The sequence below is a fragment of the Coenobita brevimanus genome, chromosome 88 (genome assembly GCF_032717465.1).
Source record: "Coenobita brevimanus isolate Jiangsu-jjx chromosome 88, ASM3271746v2, whole genome shotgun sequence".
Taxonomy (NCBI): Eukaryota; Metazoa; Arthropoda; class Malacostraca; order Decapoda; family Coenobitidae; genus Coenobita; species Coenobita brevimanus.
Genome location: NC_137041.1, coordinates 841,404 through 859,343, shown reverse-complemented (window position 1 = coordinate 859,343; position 17,940 = coordinate 841,404). Strand labels below are relative to the sequence as shown.

Genomic DNA, 17,940 nt, shown 5'->3' with positions numbered 1-17,940 from the left:
GACAGGATGTGATGCAGGGATGGAGTAGAAGATTGAGAACGAGAGACTGACTAGGAGAGTGCGAGTGAGGTGGAGGTGAGGAGGGAGAGGGGGAGGCCGGAGATGAGATGGAGGGGTAGACTGGAGAAAATGGAGAATGAGATGGTGGTGGTGGTGATGATGATGGTGGTGGTTGTGGTGGTGGTAGTGATGGTGGTGGTGGTGGTGATTGTGATGATAATGATGATGATGATTGATGATGTTGAATTGAAGATGATGATGATGATGATGATGATGACGACGATGCTGGTGCTGGTATGCTGATAATAATGATGATGCTGGGATGCTGATGATAATGATGATAATAATAATAATGAAGATAACGATAACGATAAAAAAAAGATTTTGCACAAATCCTATCGCAAGATCCCACTTTGATATCAAGGCCTACTGAATGAAAAACTGTCAATAAAATGCCGTGATGATGATGATGATGATGGTGATATGAGGTTGTGATGGGAGAGTGAACGGGTTACCAAAAGTCTTGTGCAGAAAGCGAAACGAGTCTCCCTCTGTTGACTTACGAACTTATTATTTAACACGAAAATGTGGGTGAAAGTTTTATGCATTTACGTACAATTGCATCAAAAAGTGGCGTTACCCGAGCCTCCCTTGCGTTACCCCAGCCTCCCTTGCGTTACCCCAGCCTCCCTTGCGTTACCCCAGCCTCCCTTGCGTTACCCCCGTCTTCCCTTGTGTTACCCCCCCCCCCCCAAAAAAAAAAAAAAAAAAACTGACGTTGATCCCCACTATAGCATATGGAAATGAGGCATAGACACTGTTGTAGGACACAGGTCAACAGTGGGAGCAATGGAAATGATTTATTTGAGAGAAGCATGCAGTTACGTGGAGAGAGACAAATGAGGAAGTGAAGGAGCGTTGTGGTGTGGATGTGACTGAATGCGTTAAGAGAAGTACTAAAGATGGTTTGACTATGTAGAGAGGATGGCGAATGAGAGACTGGCTAGAAAAGTGTATGTGAGTGAAGTTTATGGGGAGAGTGGGAGAGGGAGACGAGTATGAAATGAAAAGATGGAATAGAGAGATATATGAGAAAGGGGTTGCGAACGGGAGGGAGGGCAGACAAATGGCAGGGAACAAGGCAACATGGAGGTAGTTAGTTTGTGGCTATCTCTTACGGGTTTAAGGCCTCTGGTTATAGATAGGTTGGCAGGTAGGCTGGTAGATAGATGGCAAGATACAGTAGGTAGGCAGATAACTCCTCTGCCAAATTTTACAAACGTCTCACAAGTGCTTTTCTTTCCTCTTCGAAGATAATGGTGAACTGCAGGAGAAGGTAGTTCCATCCTGCAGTTCCTGGGTTCACATTCAAATTTATCATGTCGGTCTATGGTTATTGGGAAATTAAATCGTAAAAGCTTGCGCTGGTTTTACCCCATTTACGACTGTTCAGTTTTTCTTTCGTTACCGATATAATCCTGTTTTCTTTGGTGGTTAACAAGCCTCCAGGATTGTATTATATAAACTGCAATAAAAAGAGTGCTTCTTAATTTCTTATGCAACTGTTTATGTATCCCTATAATGTAATTAAGAAAATACATTCAGATTTATAATAATTACGGAAGAACGCTCTGTATCGTATACATCAGATCAGCTGACGGCAGACGACGCCTAGGGAATAATAAAAGTTACGTAATACACAAAAGTCCATTATTTTATACAGATAACATTTTAATTTGTGTAAGAATTTGGTGTAGTATATTTAGTTATTTAGTAGCTGTTGAACAGTGATAACAGGGAAGAGATTTAATGTAGAATAAATAATAGGTTAGCGGTGTTTGGAAACGATGGTGTTTATCACGGCGATAACTTCAGTGTGTGATCCAGCATGATGTAGTTTGTGTGTGTTGGGGTTTATATTGTGTGTGTAAATGGCAGTTGGTGCTGGAGAATCACCTGTAAACCTGGGAGTGTCCATAAGGTAGGTGGAATGACACAATACTCAGTGGTTTGGTAAAAATGGCAAACTTCGGGGATGTGCAAATGCCTTAACGAGGTTTTCCTAATACGTTGGTGGAGTGTAATGAAACTTTTGGGGGTTATTGGCTATTATGGGGTTTGTTTGGGTAGATTTATCACTGTTATTGGGTTCAGTCCTGGCAAAACTTTGATTGTCTGGGTTCTTAGGCCTAAACAAAAAGCCTAAAATGGTAAATATTTAGCAAAACCACAAGTGGAATTCAAGATGTGTGAAGTTTTCCTTTTATAACTCACCCTTTGTCTCAGTTTTCTCCCTTGACGCTTCTGTTGCAGTTTAACTCCTTCCCCCCTCAAAGATCATTAATCCACCTTGGGGGTCATTAATAACCACAGGGGTCATTTGCGAGAGAAGTGTCAGAGAATACAGTTACAAGATTTTGATCCATTTTTTCAGTATTTTAGACAGTTCTAAGACACTTCTTCTGTGGCATTTTTTGTTGCAAAGTATTTGTATTTTACCTTTGAAGACAACATATCCTTCAAGAGTAAAATAAAAATAATTTGTTCTGATAATGTCATAGAAGAAATGTCTAAAATCCCCCCCCCAAAAAGGATCAAAATCTCATAATTGTTTTTGGCTGAAACTATAATACCAAAAAGTGTTAGCAAATAAAAATATATAAACCGAAAACACTTCAGATTACTTGAATTCCAGTTGTGGCATGTGTTAAACATTTTCCTTTAAAATATCATCCGATGGTAATTATTGTGTAGGAAGGAACAATGTATGGTAAATGTATGATTTACTTTAAGCAGTAGATAGGCATTTCCAGGTCACTTTTTAATCTTACAGTATGTTTTTTATATTTTTCTGGTTGCTTATATCCATGTTTTGTATTCCCGGTACGTTTTTTGGGGGGCGTAATACTGGATGCCTACTGAAGGCTACAGAACTGTGCCAAAATTAGTTTTCCATTCCAGTATGTTTTGTAAAGTTACTGATGGATTGGTTAGGTTTGGGGTGAAATTGCAAGAGAGTTCCCATGCATAGAATATACAGTCTTATCTTTTTCTCAATAAGATACCTGGTACCACTATAACATAATTATCAGTGTGATGGCTTTAAAAGGTTGCAGAAATGAGTAATTTTGAAAATATTAACTAAACCCCATTAATTGTACACAAACTGTGACAAGTGGCCACCCACCATGTAGGACTTTCAGGTTGATTTGGCTTCAGAGTTAGTCATTGCTAATTGTTTGACCCTACTAACCCAACCTAATATGATTTAACATAACCCAACACAACCAGAGAAACAATATAATTCATCCTGACCCAACAGTTTAAGCCCACCTAACTAACTAGTGCAGTTTGGGGACAAGGGAGTTTCAGTTTGATTTATTCATTGCTTTTGGTATGACGCCACCACGGATGTCAAGTCGAACTTGGTGCTCTTCAGTAATGTGAATGTTATTTCTGCAGAACTGGCATTTCACAAATGTATTATACAATTATGGCTGTAGATAGATTGATTGATATATAGATGTGTACCGGTATTATCATTTTAGCACATCTACATATTCTGTTATTTGCCTGTGTGTTTTACTGAGTGTTCTCTCTGCAAATGTAGTACAGTGCTAATCATTTTAGAATATCAGCTTACAATACGTACCCATATCTTTTTAGAACATCAGCCTACCTTGCTATCTGTTAGTGTGTTTTGATGATAGTTATGTTGTGTTTGGAAATAATGATCTTTTTTTTAGAATAGCAGGTTACAGTACTACTTTTGATGATCCTGTTAGAACATTTACCTGCTGTGCTGTGTTTGTTTTGATTGTATATATGTTCTTTATGGAAATGATACCTTTAGAATATCAGGTTGCTCTGTACTGTACAGTATAATCATCTTTTAGAACACAAGGTTTTTTTGTGCAATTTGTTTGTGTGTTTTGATGATATGTGAATAATATATATATATATATATATATATATATATATATACTGGTATATATATATATATTTTTTTTCAGACTATCTGTTTACCATTCATAGTATGGTAATCTTTTCGATGGTGATGTTCTGTATACAGACAATTTATCTTTCTGTCTATCTATAGCTGGAAGCGGTGTCCATACAGTTGCAAATGATACAAATAATAATTTTGATACATCATCTTTCTGTGCCATCTGTGTGTGTTTGTCAGCAGTAATTTAGGTCATTTGTTACCCCTGCTGACAGTACCTGGTATCTTGAAAGAGGGTAAACAAGATAAGATAACACCCGATAAGAAACAGGTTCTAGTTCATTGTAAAAAAGAGTAAAGGGATAAGGGGAAGTTCTTTTACACTCCAGTCACAGGGATGCCTGATAACTTTCAAGTGCAGTGTAGAGCAGTGCAGTTGGCCATAGCGCAGTTTCATCTCCACAACTCATACCGGTAGCTCTAAAAAATTTTATTCAGTACAGGATGGCCCATATAAGGTGCTCTGCTTACACTCCATTTGGCGATATCTTTTGTGTTGTGGGGTCAGCTCAGTTAGTGTTACCAGTATCTGTCCTGTATCGTTTATTCATTTCCTACTCCCACTGCCACAACTATGCCCACACTACCTGACTACATTGTTTCTGCAGCACGTACGATACTGCCACATGAGTTTCTAATGGAGTGCTATATGTGAGCCACCCAGTATAAATACAGTAAATCTCATGGGAATAATTATTGTCATCCCATCTTCAAGCTTGATTTTAATTTTCCCTCCCCATCCAGCAGTTTCCCTCCCAACTCACACTCACCCCATAACAACAATGCAACAGCAGATTTAAGTACTTAAGTTAGGTTATGAAAAGTGAAAAAAAAATGAACGTGGGTCCTGTCTAAACCGTGGGCGCTAGAGAAGGGCACTTCACATTGTGGCATCTGTACGACGGGGGTGTAACTGCCTGGTCATACAAACATCCCTCCATCCTTTCCGTCCACCCAAATGGAGAATAGTGGACTGTAAAGTAAGGGCAGCACTTGCCTGTGGTCCACTGGGTTCATGTTCAGCCAGCCTGGGGTTGCAGCTACAGTACTGTACTACTGTTGCCTGAAGTTTAAGGAATGAACAGGTTCTGAAGATTTTTTTTATTTTTTATATATTTTCATACCGTTTCTTTATAAAGCTTGGGATGGGGAAATCACACCCCATGGAAGTTGGATTTTTTGGGTTGTGTCAGACGTTATGTAAATGACCAGAACATTCACAATATTTATTTTTTTATTTTTTTTTTTTTTAGGACAGAGGGTGAGGTGGATTTTATTTACGGTAGTTATTTATTTATTTTTTTAAATATCATGCTTGTAGTCTTAATAAGTTGATTTACTGGTAGTAGTAGTAGTAGTTGCAACCCCATGCTCATTTGAATGTGAACCTGGTGGACTGGAGGCTGAAGTTGCTCCTCTCGTGTAGTTCACCATCCTCCTTTTGGGGGGTAGGGAGGGAGTTGAGGTACTTTTGTATAAATAGGCAGTGAACCTTCCTGGTTATATTGGTGCCACCACATGAAGGCATCTCTCTCCAGCATCAGAAGTAGAATAAAGCAGAAAAACAGTTACCACCCCAACAAGGATTGCTAATAGAAGAGATAGTGGGATAATTTGGCAATATATAATTCATTGTGGTGCCAGTGCTTATCATCTGTCTGTGTGATATGAAGACTAACTTAATTACTGTTATCTGTTATCAGTAGAAAAGTAACAGGACAATAGGCAAGTCTTGGTCATAGTTCACCTTCATTAATGTCCACAGTAATTTAAAGAAAAATGTTAAATTTTAGAACTGCACATAGTACTTATATGCCAGTTCTCTCAATTCACTGGACTGATTTTGTGGAAGAAGTTGTACTATTTTGAAACATCCTCAGTTTATAATGGAGATACGGTACTATAAACATACTAGGTGTCATGTGTGTGTGTGTGTGTGTGTGTGAGAGAGAGAGAGAGAGAGAGAGAGAGAGAGACAGTGGCACTATACAAGTCTCTGTCTCCATGTAGTTATCTCACAACAGCACAGAGGACAATAGGGTACCATTGATAGTTGGGGTGGGGGTCAGGGTGGTGCTGGAATGAGTTAATTGGGGGGTCCTTGGTTCACTCTTGTCCATGTGAGTTAGCCACGTGGAGAGAGACGTGTATAGGGCCAACACACACACACACACACACACACACACAAACTTTTGTCCATGTGAGTTAGCCACGTGGAGAGAGACGTGTATAGGGCCAACACACACACACACACACACACACACACACACACACACACACACACACACACACACACACACACACACACACACACACACACACACACACACACACACACACACACACACACACACACACACAGCGGAAGTAAATCATTAGTCAAAAAGCGACCTATATAGCAGTGTGTGTGTTGTGTGTGTGTGTGTGTGTGTGTGTGTGAGGGGAGGGGCGGAGTAGAATTGAGACGGTATATAAAAAAAGGGGGGAGGGGCAATGGACACATGGCACGGGCCCCTACATACCCTGCCAAGCCCACTTTTACAGGTAAGGGGCAGGCGAGGCAGGGGGGAGGCTTTGGGTAGGGGTTTGGGGAGGTGATAGGGGGTTGTTAAGAGAGGGTAGGGTAGGTGGTGAGGGTGTGGGTTAGGGGGAGAAAGTTGAGGTGGGGCGACGTAGGGGAGGTGGTGGAGGGGCGTTGTCAGGAGGGGGTAGGGGATGTGTGGTGTGGGGTAGAGGGACTTGGTGTGGGAGGTGGGGGTATGGGGTTAGGTGGTAAGGGGTACAAAGGAGGGGGTAGGGTAGGAGGAAGGTGATAGGGGTTGTGGGTAGGGGGGTAGAAGATAGGTGGAGGTAGGTTGTGGGGTTGGGAGGGGAGGGAGGTAGAGGTGTGAAGGTGTAGGATAGTGGGAAAGGTGGGGTGAGGGTAGGGGAAGATGAGGGGGGGTTGGGGTTGGGTGGGATGTAGAGGGGAGGGGAAAGCGAGACGTTAATCGGATATGACGTCAGTTCTTAATAATAATTGGCTTGTGTAATGCCACTTGCATACTACCCTCTTGGGAAATACATTGAATTTCCTATACTCTATTCACAGTAACGTGGCCTCAAATTGCCCTTTCATCGTGATTGCCGAGCTGTAACAACAAATTAACAGAATATGGTGCTAGTCACGAAAAAGTGCTGTAAAAGGATGCAAGGATGTATTCTGCCATTGAACTACGGGAAAAGGCTAAGGGGAAAAAACTCCAAATTAAGGTTAATAATCTGTAATACCTGATAAACTTCATTTTATTTTAGTTTATTCATGTACCGTACCTTACCTATGATTTTCTTTTATAAACCTCCTCACTACGACTCTGTTTTGGGATGAATGGAATCGTAAAACAGAGAAAACGTCATAGATCTGAATGGAGAAATCAGACCATTTTACTTTTACGTCGGTTAATGTCTTTTAATTTGAACAAACTGTGGAGGCGGTATCCAGAGTGAAGTACGGAATGGATAACGAAGGAGTACGTTAAAGTGCCCCTTACAGGAAGCGGTGATAGGGTAGATAGATAAACAGATCAACATAGACATTTTTTGATAGATGTGGTTGTAGAGGGTGGGGTTGATAGATGGGTGAAGGAGGGGAAACACAAGTGAATAGAAGGCATTTAGTATCAACCCTGTCCACCCACTCTGTCTCGTCTTCCACCTCCATCCCACAAATGGATTATCAGTAATATATTCGGCTGTTCCCTGTTGGTGTGAAATTAGCCATATGGGTCCTGGTTGCTGTGGGGAGCTGCAGGGAGCTGGCAGGGATGGTGACAGACTGGCAGGGTGTGTGTTATATATTATACCCGAGACGTGAGAAGGTATGTGGCTGCACGCATATAGGCTGCAGCCTGTGAATACAATACATAAACTCCCCTCCCCTCCTCTCTCTCTCTCTCTCTCTCTCTCTCCTGGTCTGCAGAAAATTGAGCTTTATTTAATTTTACATCCGTTAATTATGGCTATACTTTATTGCATTGGTGGTAGGAACTGGTGTTGTTGTTATGGCCCCACTCGTTTGAACGCTAACCCAGTGGACTTCAGGCTGAAGTTGCTTGTTTTCCAGTAGTCCGCCATCCTCCTATTAGGGGATATGGAGGGAGTTGAGGGACGTTTACTGAGTCCCAGCAGCCAGATGTAGATGCTGGAAAGAGAGAGAGAGAGAGAGAGAGAGAGAGAGAGAGAGAGAGAGAGAGAGAGAGAGGCCTTTATGTAGTACGACTCGGTTGCCTTGCCTGATCGTACACAAGACCATTAACTTCTTCTTTATCCCCCGAAAGGAGGATGGTGGAATGTAGAAGGGCAACTTAACTAGCAGGCCACCGGGTTCACGCCTAAATTAACCTTGGACAACAGCAACAACAACCATAACCACAACAACAACCACAACAACACTAACCACCACCTGACGTGTTTTGGCAGCACCTCTTGCCTGTCTGTTCTAGTCTTGTAATCTTGTCTCATCTCAAGTGTGTGTGTGTGTATGATGTAACAGGATTAGAGCCGGGATGCATTGATGTAACGCTGGCAAACATATCAACATACGTAGCTACATACACATACAATATACATACCCACATACATACGTAGTTTCATATTTATACATCCTTCTGTCCCCCCCCTCACACAAACACACTGCTGTATAAACTGCTGTAGTGCGTTTACTCTAACCTGACATTGATCTTAACCCCTTTTAGCTCAGTTGATGGCCAGGTGGAGCCAGATTTGAGGGTTGATTTGACTAGTAACCAAGGAGACTCATTGCTGCCTCAAATAGAATCTCATATGACCACGACTTAGTGTTCAGGTTGTAGTGGCTCCATTGTGGCTTCGTTTTACGTGACAGTACTATACGGTAATAAGTATCATATCTCACAGGTCAGTTTATATTACTACTGTCCTCTCCCCTCCCCTCTCTTCCTCCTCTCCCCTCCCCTCTCCTCCTCCTCTCCCCTCCCCTCTCCTCTCCTCTCCCCTGTTTTCCACCTCTCCCATCCCCTCACATCCTTTCCCCCTCCCTCTCGTCCTCCCCTCTCCTCACACCATCAATAAAGGAACCTAATAAAGAGCAGAATATCGTCCACTGTTATTAGGCTGTCACCCAGTCTATTGATATTATATTAGAGCGCTCTTCATATCAGCGGGGGCAAGTTAGGTAGGGCTAGATTAAGATTAGAGAGAGAAAACCAAGTCAACTAATCTCTCGCCAAGGTACTCACGGTCCGAAGCATTACAGTCCAAAGCATCACGGTCCAAAGCATCATCATACCACTCATAGCCAGCTGGTAGGGGGTTGGGTCCTTACAGTTTGATCTAAATAAAGGCGCACGTTGTCAGCAAGCGAGGAGGGGAGGGGTAGATAGGGACAGGTGGTTGCCGTGGTGATACGAACTCAGATCGGGTTGTTTTTACCGAGGGAACTGGCATTTATGTGAACTTTGGAATGTGAATGCAAGGAATGAGGAGGGAGGGAGGGAGGAAGGAAGGAAGGAAGGAGGGAGGGAGGAATGTTGGAGCATTATGTACATTCGTCACCACAGTCATTACACATCCGTTTATTTATTTAAGCATGATTGAATTACATCCATGTATCACCATAACCATTACCAAAAATACTGTAGCACATTAATTACTTGTACAAAGAGGTAATTAGGAGTAAACAGCATACATTGAACACCAATACTATTAATATCCAGGTAGTTATACAAGGAAAGATGGAAGTAAGGTTGAATCAGGTGTAGATTATTATAGGTAAGAGTCATTAGAAGGAAATGCAGATGTTCGTGTGTGTAGTTCTTTCATCTTAACTTGGCTGAGTTTTTCGTCGTTTTGCAGCTTATTTCCGTCGCCCAGTAACGCTATAGTACTCCCATGTATCCTTTCCGTAGCACTTCTTCGTGACTAGCACCATATTTAGTATTCATCTCTTATAGTATTCATGATGGAGAGATGCCAGTTTTATCTCGTTCATTCACCTTAATTTGGCCAAGATTTTCGTCCTTTTGTAGCTTATTTCTTGTAGCTCAGTGGCAGAATAAGGCAATACTACGGCCTTGTATCCTTTCCTAGCACTTCTTCGTGACTAGCACCATATTCTAGTGCTAATCTGTTGTAATAATCCAGTATTCAAGATGGAGAGATGGCAGTATTACGTCCATTAAGAGTGAACAGGGTATATGTGTAAAGAAATAGGCCTCTGGGATTAGCTAACACGTATCTATCTATCTGTCTGTATCTGTCTATCTATCTATCTATCTGTCTCTGTCTATATGTTTATTTATTTGTTTATTTCTATTTAGTCAGCTGTCAATTATAATGTAGTGGAGTTGAATGTGGAGAGGTTGGTTTGTTTCCGTGGGGGCGTGAAAGGAAGTTGTGTGTGTGTGTGTGTGTGTGTGTGTGTGTGTGTGTGTGTGCTTGCGCGGTAAGAACATGTGCACCCCTCTCATTCTTGGCTCACAGCATGGCCCTGGGAGACATCCATTACGCCTACACATGCACCTCTCTCTCTCACACACACACACACACACACACACACACACACACACACACACACACACACACACACACACACACACACACACACACACACACACACACACACACACACACACACACACACACACACACACACACACACACACACACACACACACACACACACACACACACACACACACACACACACACACACACACACACACACACACACACACACACACACACACACACACACACACACACACACACACACACACACACACACACACACACACACACACACACACACACACACACACACACACACACACACACACACACACACACACACACACACACACACACACACACACACACACACACACACACACACACACACACACACACACACACACACACACACACACACACACACACACACACACACACACACACACACACACACACACACACACACACACACACACACACACACACACACACACACACACACACACACACACACACACACACACACAAAAGGAGGGGGGACAGACAGCACACGTGTGCTTGCATATCTTTCACTTAATTTACCCGTAAAAAAAAAGCAAATCCTTTACATCATAAATTCTCTTCTAGCCCGAGAATGTCATGTGCTGCGTCAAGATCATTACACACGATTACTAGACACTTGAGTTACAATATGGGACGGAGAAGTGAGTGAGAAATATGTGAAGATGCGTGGAAAATGTGTGGATAGTGCGTAGAAAGTCATCATCATCATCATCATCATTATTGGCATCTCTTTTCCTCCCAGGTTTAAAAAGTTCATCATCATTGTCATCATCATCATCATCATCATCATCATCATCATCCTTACCTCTTTCCCCACCCAAGATGATAAGTGTCACCTTTCCTCATCTGAAGAACGTAGTGCGTCAGAGATAAAAAGATTGAGAAACCCACTGAAGGAGATAACATTAGTAGAGACAGGGAGAAAGTGTGTGTGTGTGTGTGTGTGTGTGTGTGTGTGTGTGTGTGTGTGTGTGTGTGTGTGTGTGAGAAAAATGCAATGCTGGGGCCCCCACATCCATTCCACTGCACTTCTTCGTGATTAGCAGTACGTTAAACCAGTGCCTGGCGTAATTAAATATGCGGCTAATGACCCCCAATGAGTAATTAGTGAGAGCAAAATACCTTTAATATGAGTAATTGATCCAGACTTCGGATATAATTAGTTGAGTATTTGGATGCAGTTTACTGGTGTGGTGCAAGGAAGTCTCTCTCTCTCTCTCTCTCTCTCTCTCTCTCTCTCTCTCTCTTTCGGGGGTGTAGGAGAATGCTTTGTGTGCATGAGTATTGAGTATGTGTGGGTTGTGTGTGTGTTTGTGTGTGTGTGTGTGTGTGTGTGTGTGTGTGTGTGTAAGAGACCCAGTAACCGTGATTGTACACATGAGAGAGTGGGGGGGAGGGGCTGAAGGGGATACAGAAATGAGGTGAAGTGGGAGTTGGCGCCCACGCTCTTCTCTCCCCTCTCCCTCCTTCCTCCTCTGTCCTCTCCTCTTCCCTCTTCCCTTTCCTCCTCCGCCCTCTCCTCTTTCCTCTCCACCCCTCTTTCCTCCCTCTTAGATACCTCCCTCCTCCTTTTTTTATTATTTTTTGTCTGCATTCTCTCCTCTCCATCTTCCCACTCTCCTTCCCCATCTCCTTTCTCTTCTCCCCACTCTCATTTCTCCCCCCTCCCCCTCCTCTCCCCTCACACCTCTCCTTCCACTCTTTCTCCTTCCTTCCATGCATCCCCTCCCCTTTCTCCTTCCTTCCCTTCTCTTCTCTCCCTGTCCCTTCTCGTCCCTCCCTCGCCCCCTTCTCTTCATGTCCCCTCTCTCATCCCTTCTGTTTTCCACTCCCCCCCCCCTCTCTCTCTCTCTCTTTCTCAGACCCTCACCCTCCACTCCTTTTTAAATCGTTCAACAAACACTTCCTCTATTAATAGCATCTTCTTCAGAATTCTTAGTACGCCTGACTGTCGATTTCTGGCCACGAGTTAACTAGATATACCGCTGTTTCGTTCATCATCATCATCATTATCATCATCATCATCATCATCATCATCATCAATATCTTCATCATCATCAATATCATCATCATCATCAGTATCATCGTTATCCTCTTCTGTCTCATCCACCTCTGTCATTCTATCTCTTTACCCTCCTTTCTATCTGTCAGTCCATCTGTGTCATCACCACTCTCAAAGCTCATCATCATTTTTCATCTCATCACACTAATCATTTCTCAGGTGTGTATATTACGGTGATTTTCTCCACTTACTGTCATCGTTTGTCTTAGTGGCGTCAGATTGCACCAGGGAAATTGATGTGTTGTGTGTGTGTGTGTGTGTGTGTGTGTGTGTGTGTGTGTGTGTGTGTGTGTGTGCTTGTCTGTCTCTGTCTGCCTCCTGTCCATCTGTGTCTGTCTGTCTATTTGTACTCATATCCGTCTCTGTGTCTGTGTTTTTGTGTTCTTTCTGCCATCGTCTGTTTGTCTGTCTCTAGCAAAACAAATAGCAGAGAGAGAAAAATAACTAAATGAATAAATAAAGAGCTGATAGTGAAAGTAATAAAAATGGATAAGTTAGTATGATATCTGGCGTTTGAGGCGTCGGTCGGGTTTTTATAAGTAATCTCACGTCTAGGGCGGCTGGACCCGTTGACCTTGCCCTCACACTCTCTCCTCTCTCTCTTTTGCTCTTTCACTTTTTCTCTTTAATATGTCTTTTGCACGCCTGCTTTTCCCTCTCCTTCCCCCCCCTCCCTTCCCCTCGTCTTTCCTCCTTTCCCCTCTTGCCCTTATTCTTCTCCCATCTTCTTTTTCTCTTTTCTTTTGTTTCCTATACCAGCCTTTATCACCATTGACCTATTACTTACCCCGCCCTGCCCTTCCCTGCCCTTCCCTTCCTTTCCCTTCCCTGCCCTTCCCTTCCCTTCCCTTCCCTTCCCTTCCCTTCCCTTCCCTTCCCTACCTTTTTTTTTTATGCAAGGAAAAAGTTACCAAAGGCTGGAGCACGCAAATCGTTCCTTCCAAGAAAAACCAAAAAACAATATAACAGACAACCAAGGTCAAGATCTAAACCCTCATAAGGTGAACTCTGGGATATTGCGTAGTTGCTTACATCGATTAGGGAATGAGAGCGGGGTTGCCAGATAGGGAGGGGAGCGGAGAAAGGATTTTGTGGTATCTTAGTGTATTTCTCTCTCTCTCTCTCTCTCTCTCTCTCTCTCTCTCTCTCGGCACGTGTTGTGTACATGCAGTATATTCACACTTAGAGAGAGAGAGAGAGAGAATTAGTAGGTAGGTAGAGTTGTCTTAGGCAGAGAGGGGAGAGATAATGATGCAGGGTAGGAAGTGAGGGATGGAAGTATTTATGTAGCGTGGACGGAAAGTAGGTCACGTAGGTAGGCCAGGGTGGGGTATTTGATCCGTAAGTAGGTAGCGAGGGAGGGAGGGAGGGATGTAGGATAGGTAGGTAGGGAGGGAGGGAAGTAGGTAGATAGATAGGTAGGGTGATGGGAAGGAAGGGCGAGTTGCAGGGAGATTAAGGGTTAAGGAGGAAAGTGTTTAGGCAGGTACAGGGCGAAGGATAAGGAAATAGGGAGGGGGGGGGAGAATGGTAAGAGGAAGGGAGAGAGAGAGAGGGAGGAAAATATGGAGAGGCGGAAATAGGGAGGAAGGGAATAGGGAGAATGATGGTGGAGAAGGAAGATAGGGAAGGAAGTCGGGAGGTGGTGAGAAAGGGAGGAGAGTAGGGAGGTAAGGAGATAGGGAAGGGAGTAGGGAGGGAAGTAGGGAGATAGGGCGCTAAAGCAGACAGGCGCGACAGAGAGGGAGGGAGAGGGGGGGGGCCATGTGTGGGCTGGCGGCTGCCCACTAGTCTCTTCTATCCAGTCACCCCCTAGCTTGCCCCCGTGTTGCTAGTCTCTCTCTCACTCTCTCACCCTCTCTTCCCGTGTGTGAGAGGGGAGACGCGCCCCCCATAACCCCCCCAGGTCCCATCAGGCTATACCGCTACAGTCACGTACGCAAGAAAACCAGCATTCTTGGCCATATAGCGTTAGTTAGATGGTGTTGCCTCGTGTTTAGTCGTTGTATGGGCTGTGTCTTGAAGGGCTGTGTGCAGGAAAAGGGAGATTGTGTCTCATCAAATCATAGAAAGAGTGAGTTTTTTTTTTTCTCTCTCGTTCCTTGGTGACGATGTTTATTTTCGCGGGAATTGGATCATATAACACTTGCCCTTTAGTGGCTTTTTGTTTGAGGAGTTATGTGGAGAAAATGATTTAGTGTTTGTTACACCGTCCAAATTCCATTCCATTTCTCTCCTCTTGTGACGATGCGCAAACTGTCGATTTTTTTTCCCTTATGGTGTTAGTAAGATAATGTGCCTTGTGTGATTATTTGTTATCTGGAGTGTTGATTGAAGGATTATGTGAAACTTAAAGGAGACCGAAGAGGGTGAAAGGTGCTCCGTGAAGGATGGGTCTTGAGGGAAGCGTGAGTGAGGGTAAGACGGAGAAGGAAGGTGACAGTGATGCACTGAATATCATTATTACCGGTATTATTATTATTATTATTATTAATTAGTGGTGGTGTTGGTGGTGGTTGGTAGAAGTAATAGTAGTAGTATTTTTTTTTCTAATTAAGGTACACCAAAGAATCGCGTCCCTCTCTCTGTTACCTTCTTGTGAAGATGTTTGTTCAGGTTGAGACTCCTTGGAGGATTGATCTTGAGGCGAAGGTGTGAGAGGATTAAAGGGAGAAGGAAGATGACGAAGATGCACTGAACTTTAGACTCTGTAACCACGACAAAACAGCTCTATTTTTATTTATTTATTTATCTATTATTTTTTGTGAGTGTGTGTATGTGTGTCGTCTTCCTGCGTGACAGTCTTGAAGAGGTTAGAGTTGACCTCGAAGGAAACTGATTTGAAGGGGAGCGTATGTTAGAGTTTAAGGCAGAGGAAGGTGACAGGAAAGGTGTTTGGATTTACCAGTTTATTACGTCAAGGAAACATTGTCATTTCTCATTTCCTGTCCTTCCATCAGTGCTTAGAAGAGGTTTAAAAAAGACCCAGGGGAAAACAGACTCAGAAGGAAGTGTGTATGACAAGTTAAAAAGAAAAGGAAGAAAAATAAAGACGTTGACCCAAGACTCTCAGGTGTATCAAGGCGGTCGAAGGAACTGTCTCCACATTCTTTGATTGTAAGTTTTGTTGTAAGTTTGTGGAATTGGCTGGGTAATAAGACTACAGTATACTCATGTCACCTTAAGTGGATGTTTATATGGCGTATTTAACTGTGTACCTTTTCGATATTTCTCCTGCCTTTATGTTTTTATCTTCGTATTTATTGATCCTGCCCACTCAGTTTGGTGGAGAAAATTAGGGTGGTGGTGTTGGTGGTGGTGATGATGATGATGATAATAATAATGGTGGTGGTGATGTTGATGGTGGTGGTGGTTATGATGATGTTGGTGATACACGACATTTGCCTCTGTCATAGTCTTTGTTTACTTTCTTTGCGTAGTGTTGTGTGTTGACTGTAAGTACGCCCCGTTCTCATATTTTGGTTTCATATTACAGTACGATCCATGCAAAGGGAGGAGTAGGAGAGGGAAAGGGAGAGTAGGGGACGGGGAAGAGAGGGAGGAGGAAAGGGAGGGAAAGTGGGGTGAGGGAGGAGGGGAGGAGGAAGAAGAGGACGAGGAAGTTGGAAAAAGAAAAGAAGGCGAGGAAATGGGTAGGAGGTGATACAGGAGAGGAGGAAGAGTAGGAGGAGAGGTGGAAGGGGTAGAGGAATGGAAAGGGGGGGCGGGAAGAGGTAGTGGAGAGGAGAGGGTGAGGGGAATGAAACGAGGGGAAACGAAGTGATGGACGAAGGGTAATGGGAGAGAGACAGTGAGGGTAGGAAAGGAGAGGAAGAGGGGAAAGGAGAAACTGGGGAGTGATGAGTTAAGAGAGCGAGCAGAAGTGATACTAAGAAATAGACCTGTGCTTGACTGTAGGTTGAGGGGAGAGGGTGAGGGGGAAGAGAGAGAGGAGGAAAGGGGGAGGAAGAGGGGAAAGGGGGAAGAGGGGAGTGTAACCTCGTAACTTTCCCCTTTAGTTGCATATCACGATGTGTGTGTGTGTGTGTGTGTGTGTGTGTGTGTGTGTGTGTGTGTGTGTGAGAGAGAGAGAGAGAGAGAGAGAGAGAGAAATTTTCTAAACAGTTTTGACGCCTGCTCTTTCGTTGTTTGTAAATGTTTTCGTGAGTTAAAAGTGAGAAATGGGAAGCGGAGAGAGAGAGAGAGTAAAATGTTTAAAATTGATCTTATATATGCCATCCTAATCCTTTAAAGTAGCCTCTCTTTACACACACACACACACACACACACACACACACACACACACACACACACACACACACACACACACAAATATCGTATAGAGGGTTTGAATACATTATCATATCGTATAGTGTTAATGTAGTAGTATTAAAGGGCACGCGTGTCCTTTATACAGGTGAGATTGCGTTACCTGGCGTGATGAAATTATTTTACGAGGATTAGGACATTTCGTAAGTCGTTCTCCTTACCGATTTATGCTACTCATTACATCTCTTTTTTTTTTTTCTATATATAAATTTCGTAACATTTTTTTAACAATCTAACTTGGCCTATAATTCCCACCACCCCATCGTGAATTCAGAGCTGTAACAGTAGATTATCATTGGAAAATAATGCTAGTCACGAATAAGTGCTTTGGAATGATAGGAGAGCCGTAGTATTGTCTTATTTTGCCACTGAGCTAAGACCAGGTAGGCTGCAGAAGGACGAAAACCTGTGTCAAGGTGAAAAGATTATAGTAATAAATTAGTGATATTGCAGAACACGAGTATTGGTATACGGGCTGGATCAGGTAACTAGTGACGTCAGGCAGGTAAGGGCGGTGGTGAGGGAAGGGTTGGGGTGGAGATTGAGATGGGGGTGGGAGGGTAGGGGAGAGGTGGAGGGATGGGGATGGAAGTAGAGATGAGGTGGATTATGACTGGGGTGGATGCGGAGCTGGAGGAATGAGGGAGGGGGAGAGAAATGGGGATAGAACTGGATGTTGGGGGTAGTGATGGAAATAGAGTTGAGTTTGGGGAAGATATGAGGGTGGGGACACAGTTTGGGCGAGATGTGAGGGGAGTGGGATGGAGACGGGAATGAAAGTAGGGATGGGGTGATGGAAGGGTGAAGGTGAATATGGAGATGGAGGAGGGGTAGATCAGATATACTACATACCGTACATTAATCCATTCTTCCATCCTTCTTTTTTTCCATCCTTCCTTCCTTCCTTCCTTCCCTTAGTAGCAGTCATTAAGGTCAGTGTCCTTTTTGGCAG

General features: G+C 43.4%; 1 protein-coding gene across 5 annotated transcripts in view; it reads left to right on the top strand.

Moving 5' to 3' along the window:
• Positions 1-1,886: 1,886 nt before the first annotated feature.
• Positions 1,887-17,940, top strand: part of DPCoAC (dephosphocoenzyme A carrier) — a 41,584-nt gene continuing 25,530 nt past the window's right edge. For 2 of the 5 annotated variants that reach the window (XM_080281245.1, XM_080281246.1), the window contains exon 1: positions 1,887-1,981. In XM_080281245.1, the coding sequence (XP_080137371.1) occupies positions 1,932-1,981 (50 nt within the window). In that variant the 5' untranslated portion in view covers positions 1,887-1,931. Of the gene's footprint in view, positions 1,982-14,489; positions 14,734-15,545; positions 15,777-17,940 lie in introns of those variants that run through there. The other 3 variants (XM_080281248.1, XM_080281247.1, XM_080281249.1) reach the window with 3 other exon arrangements.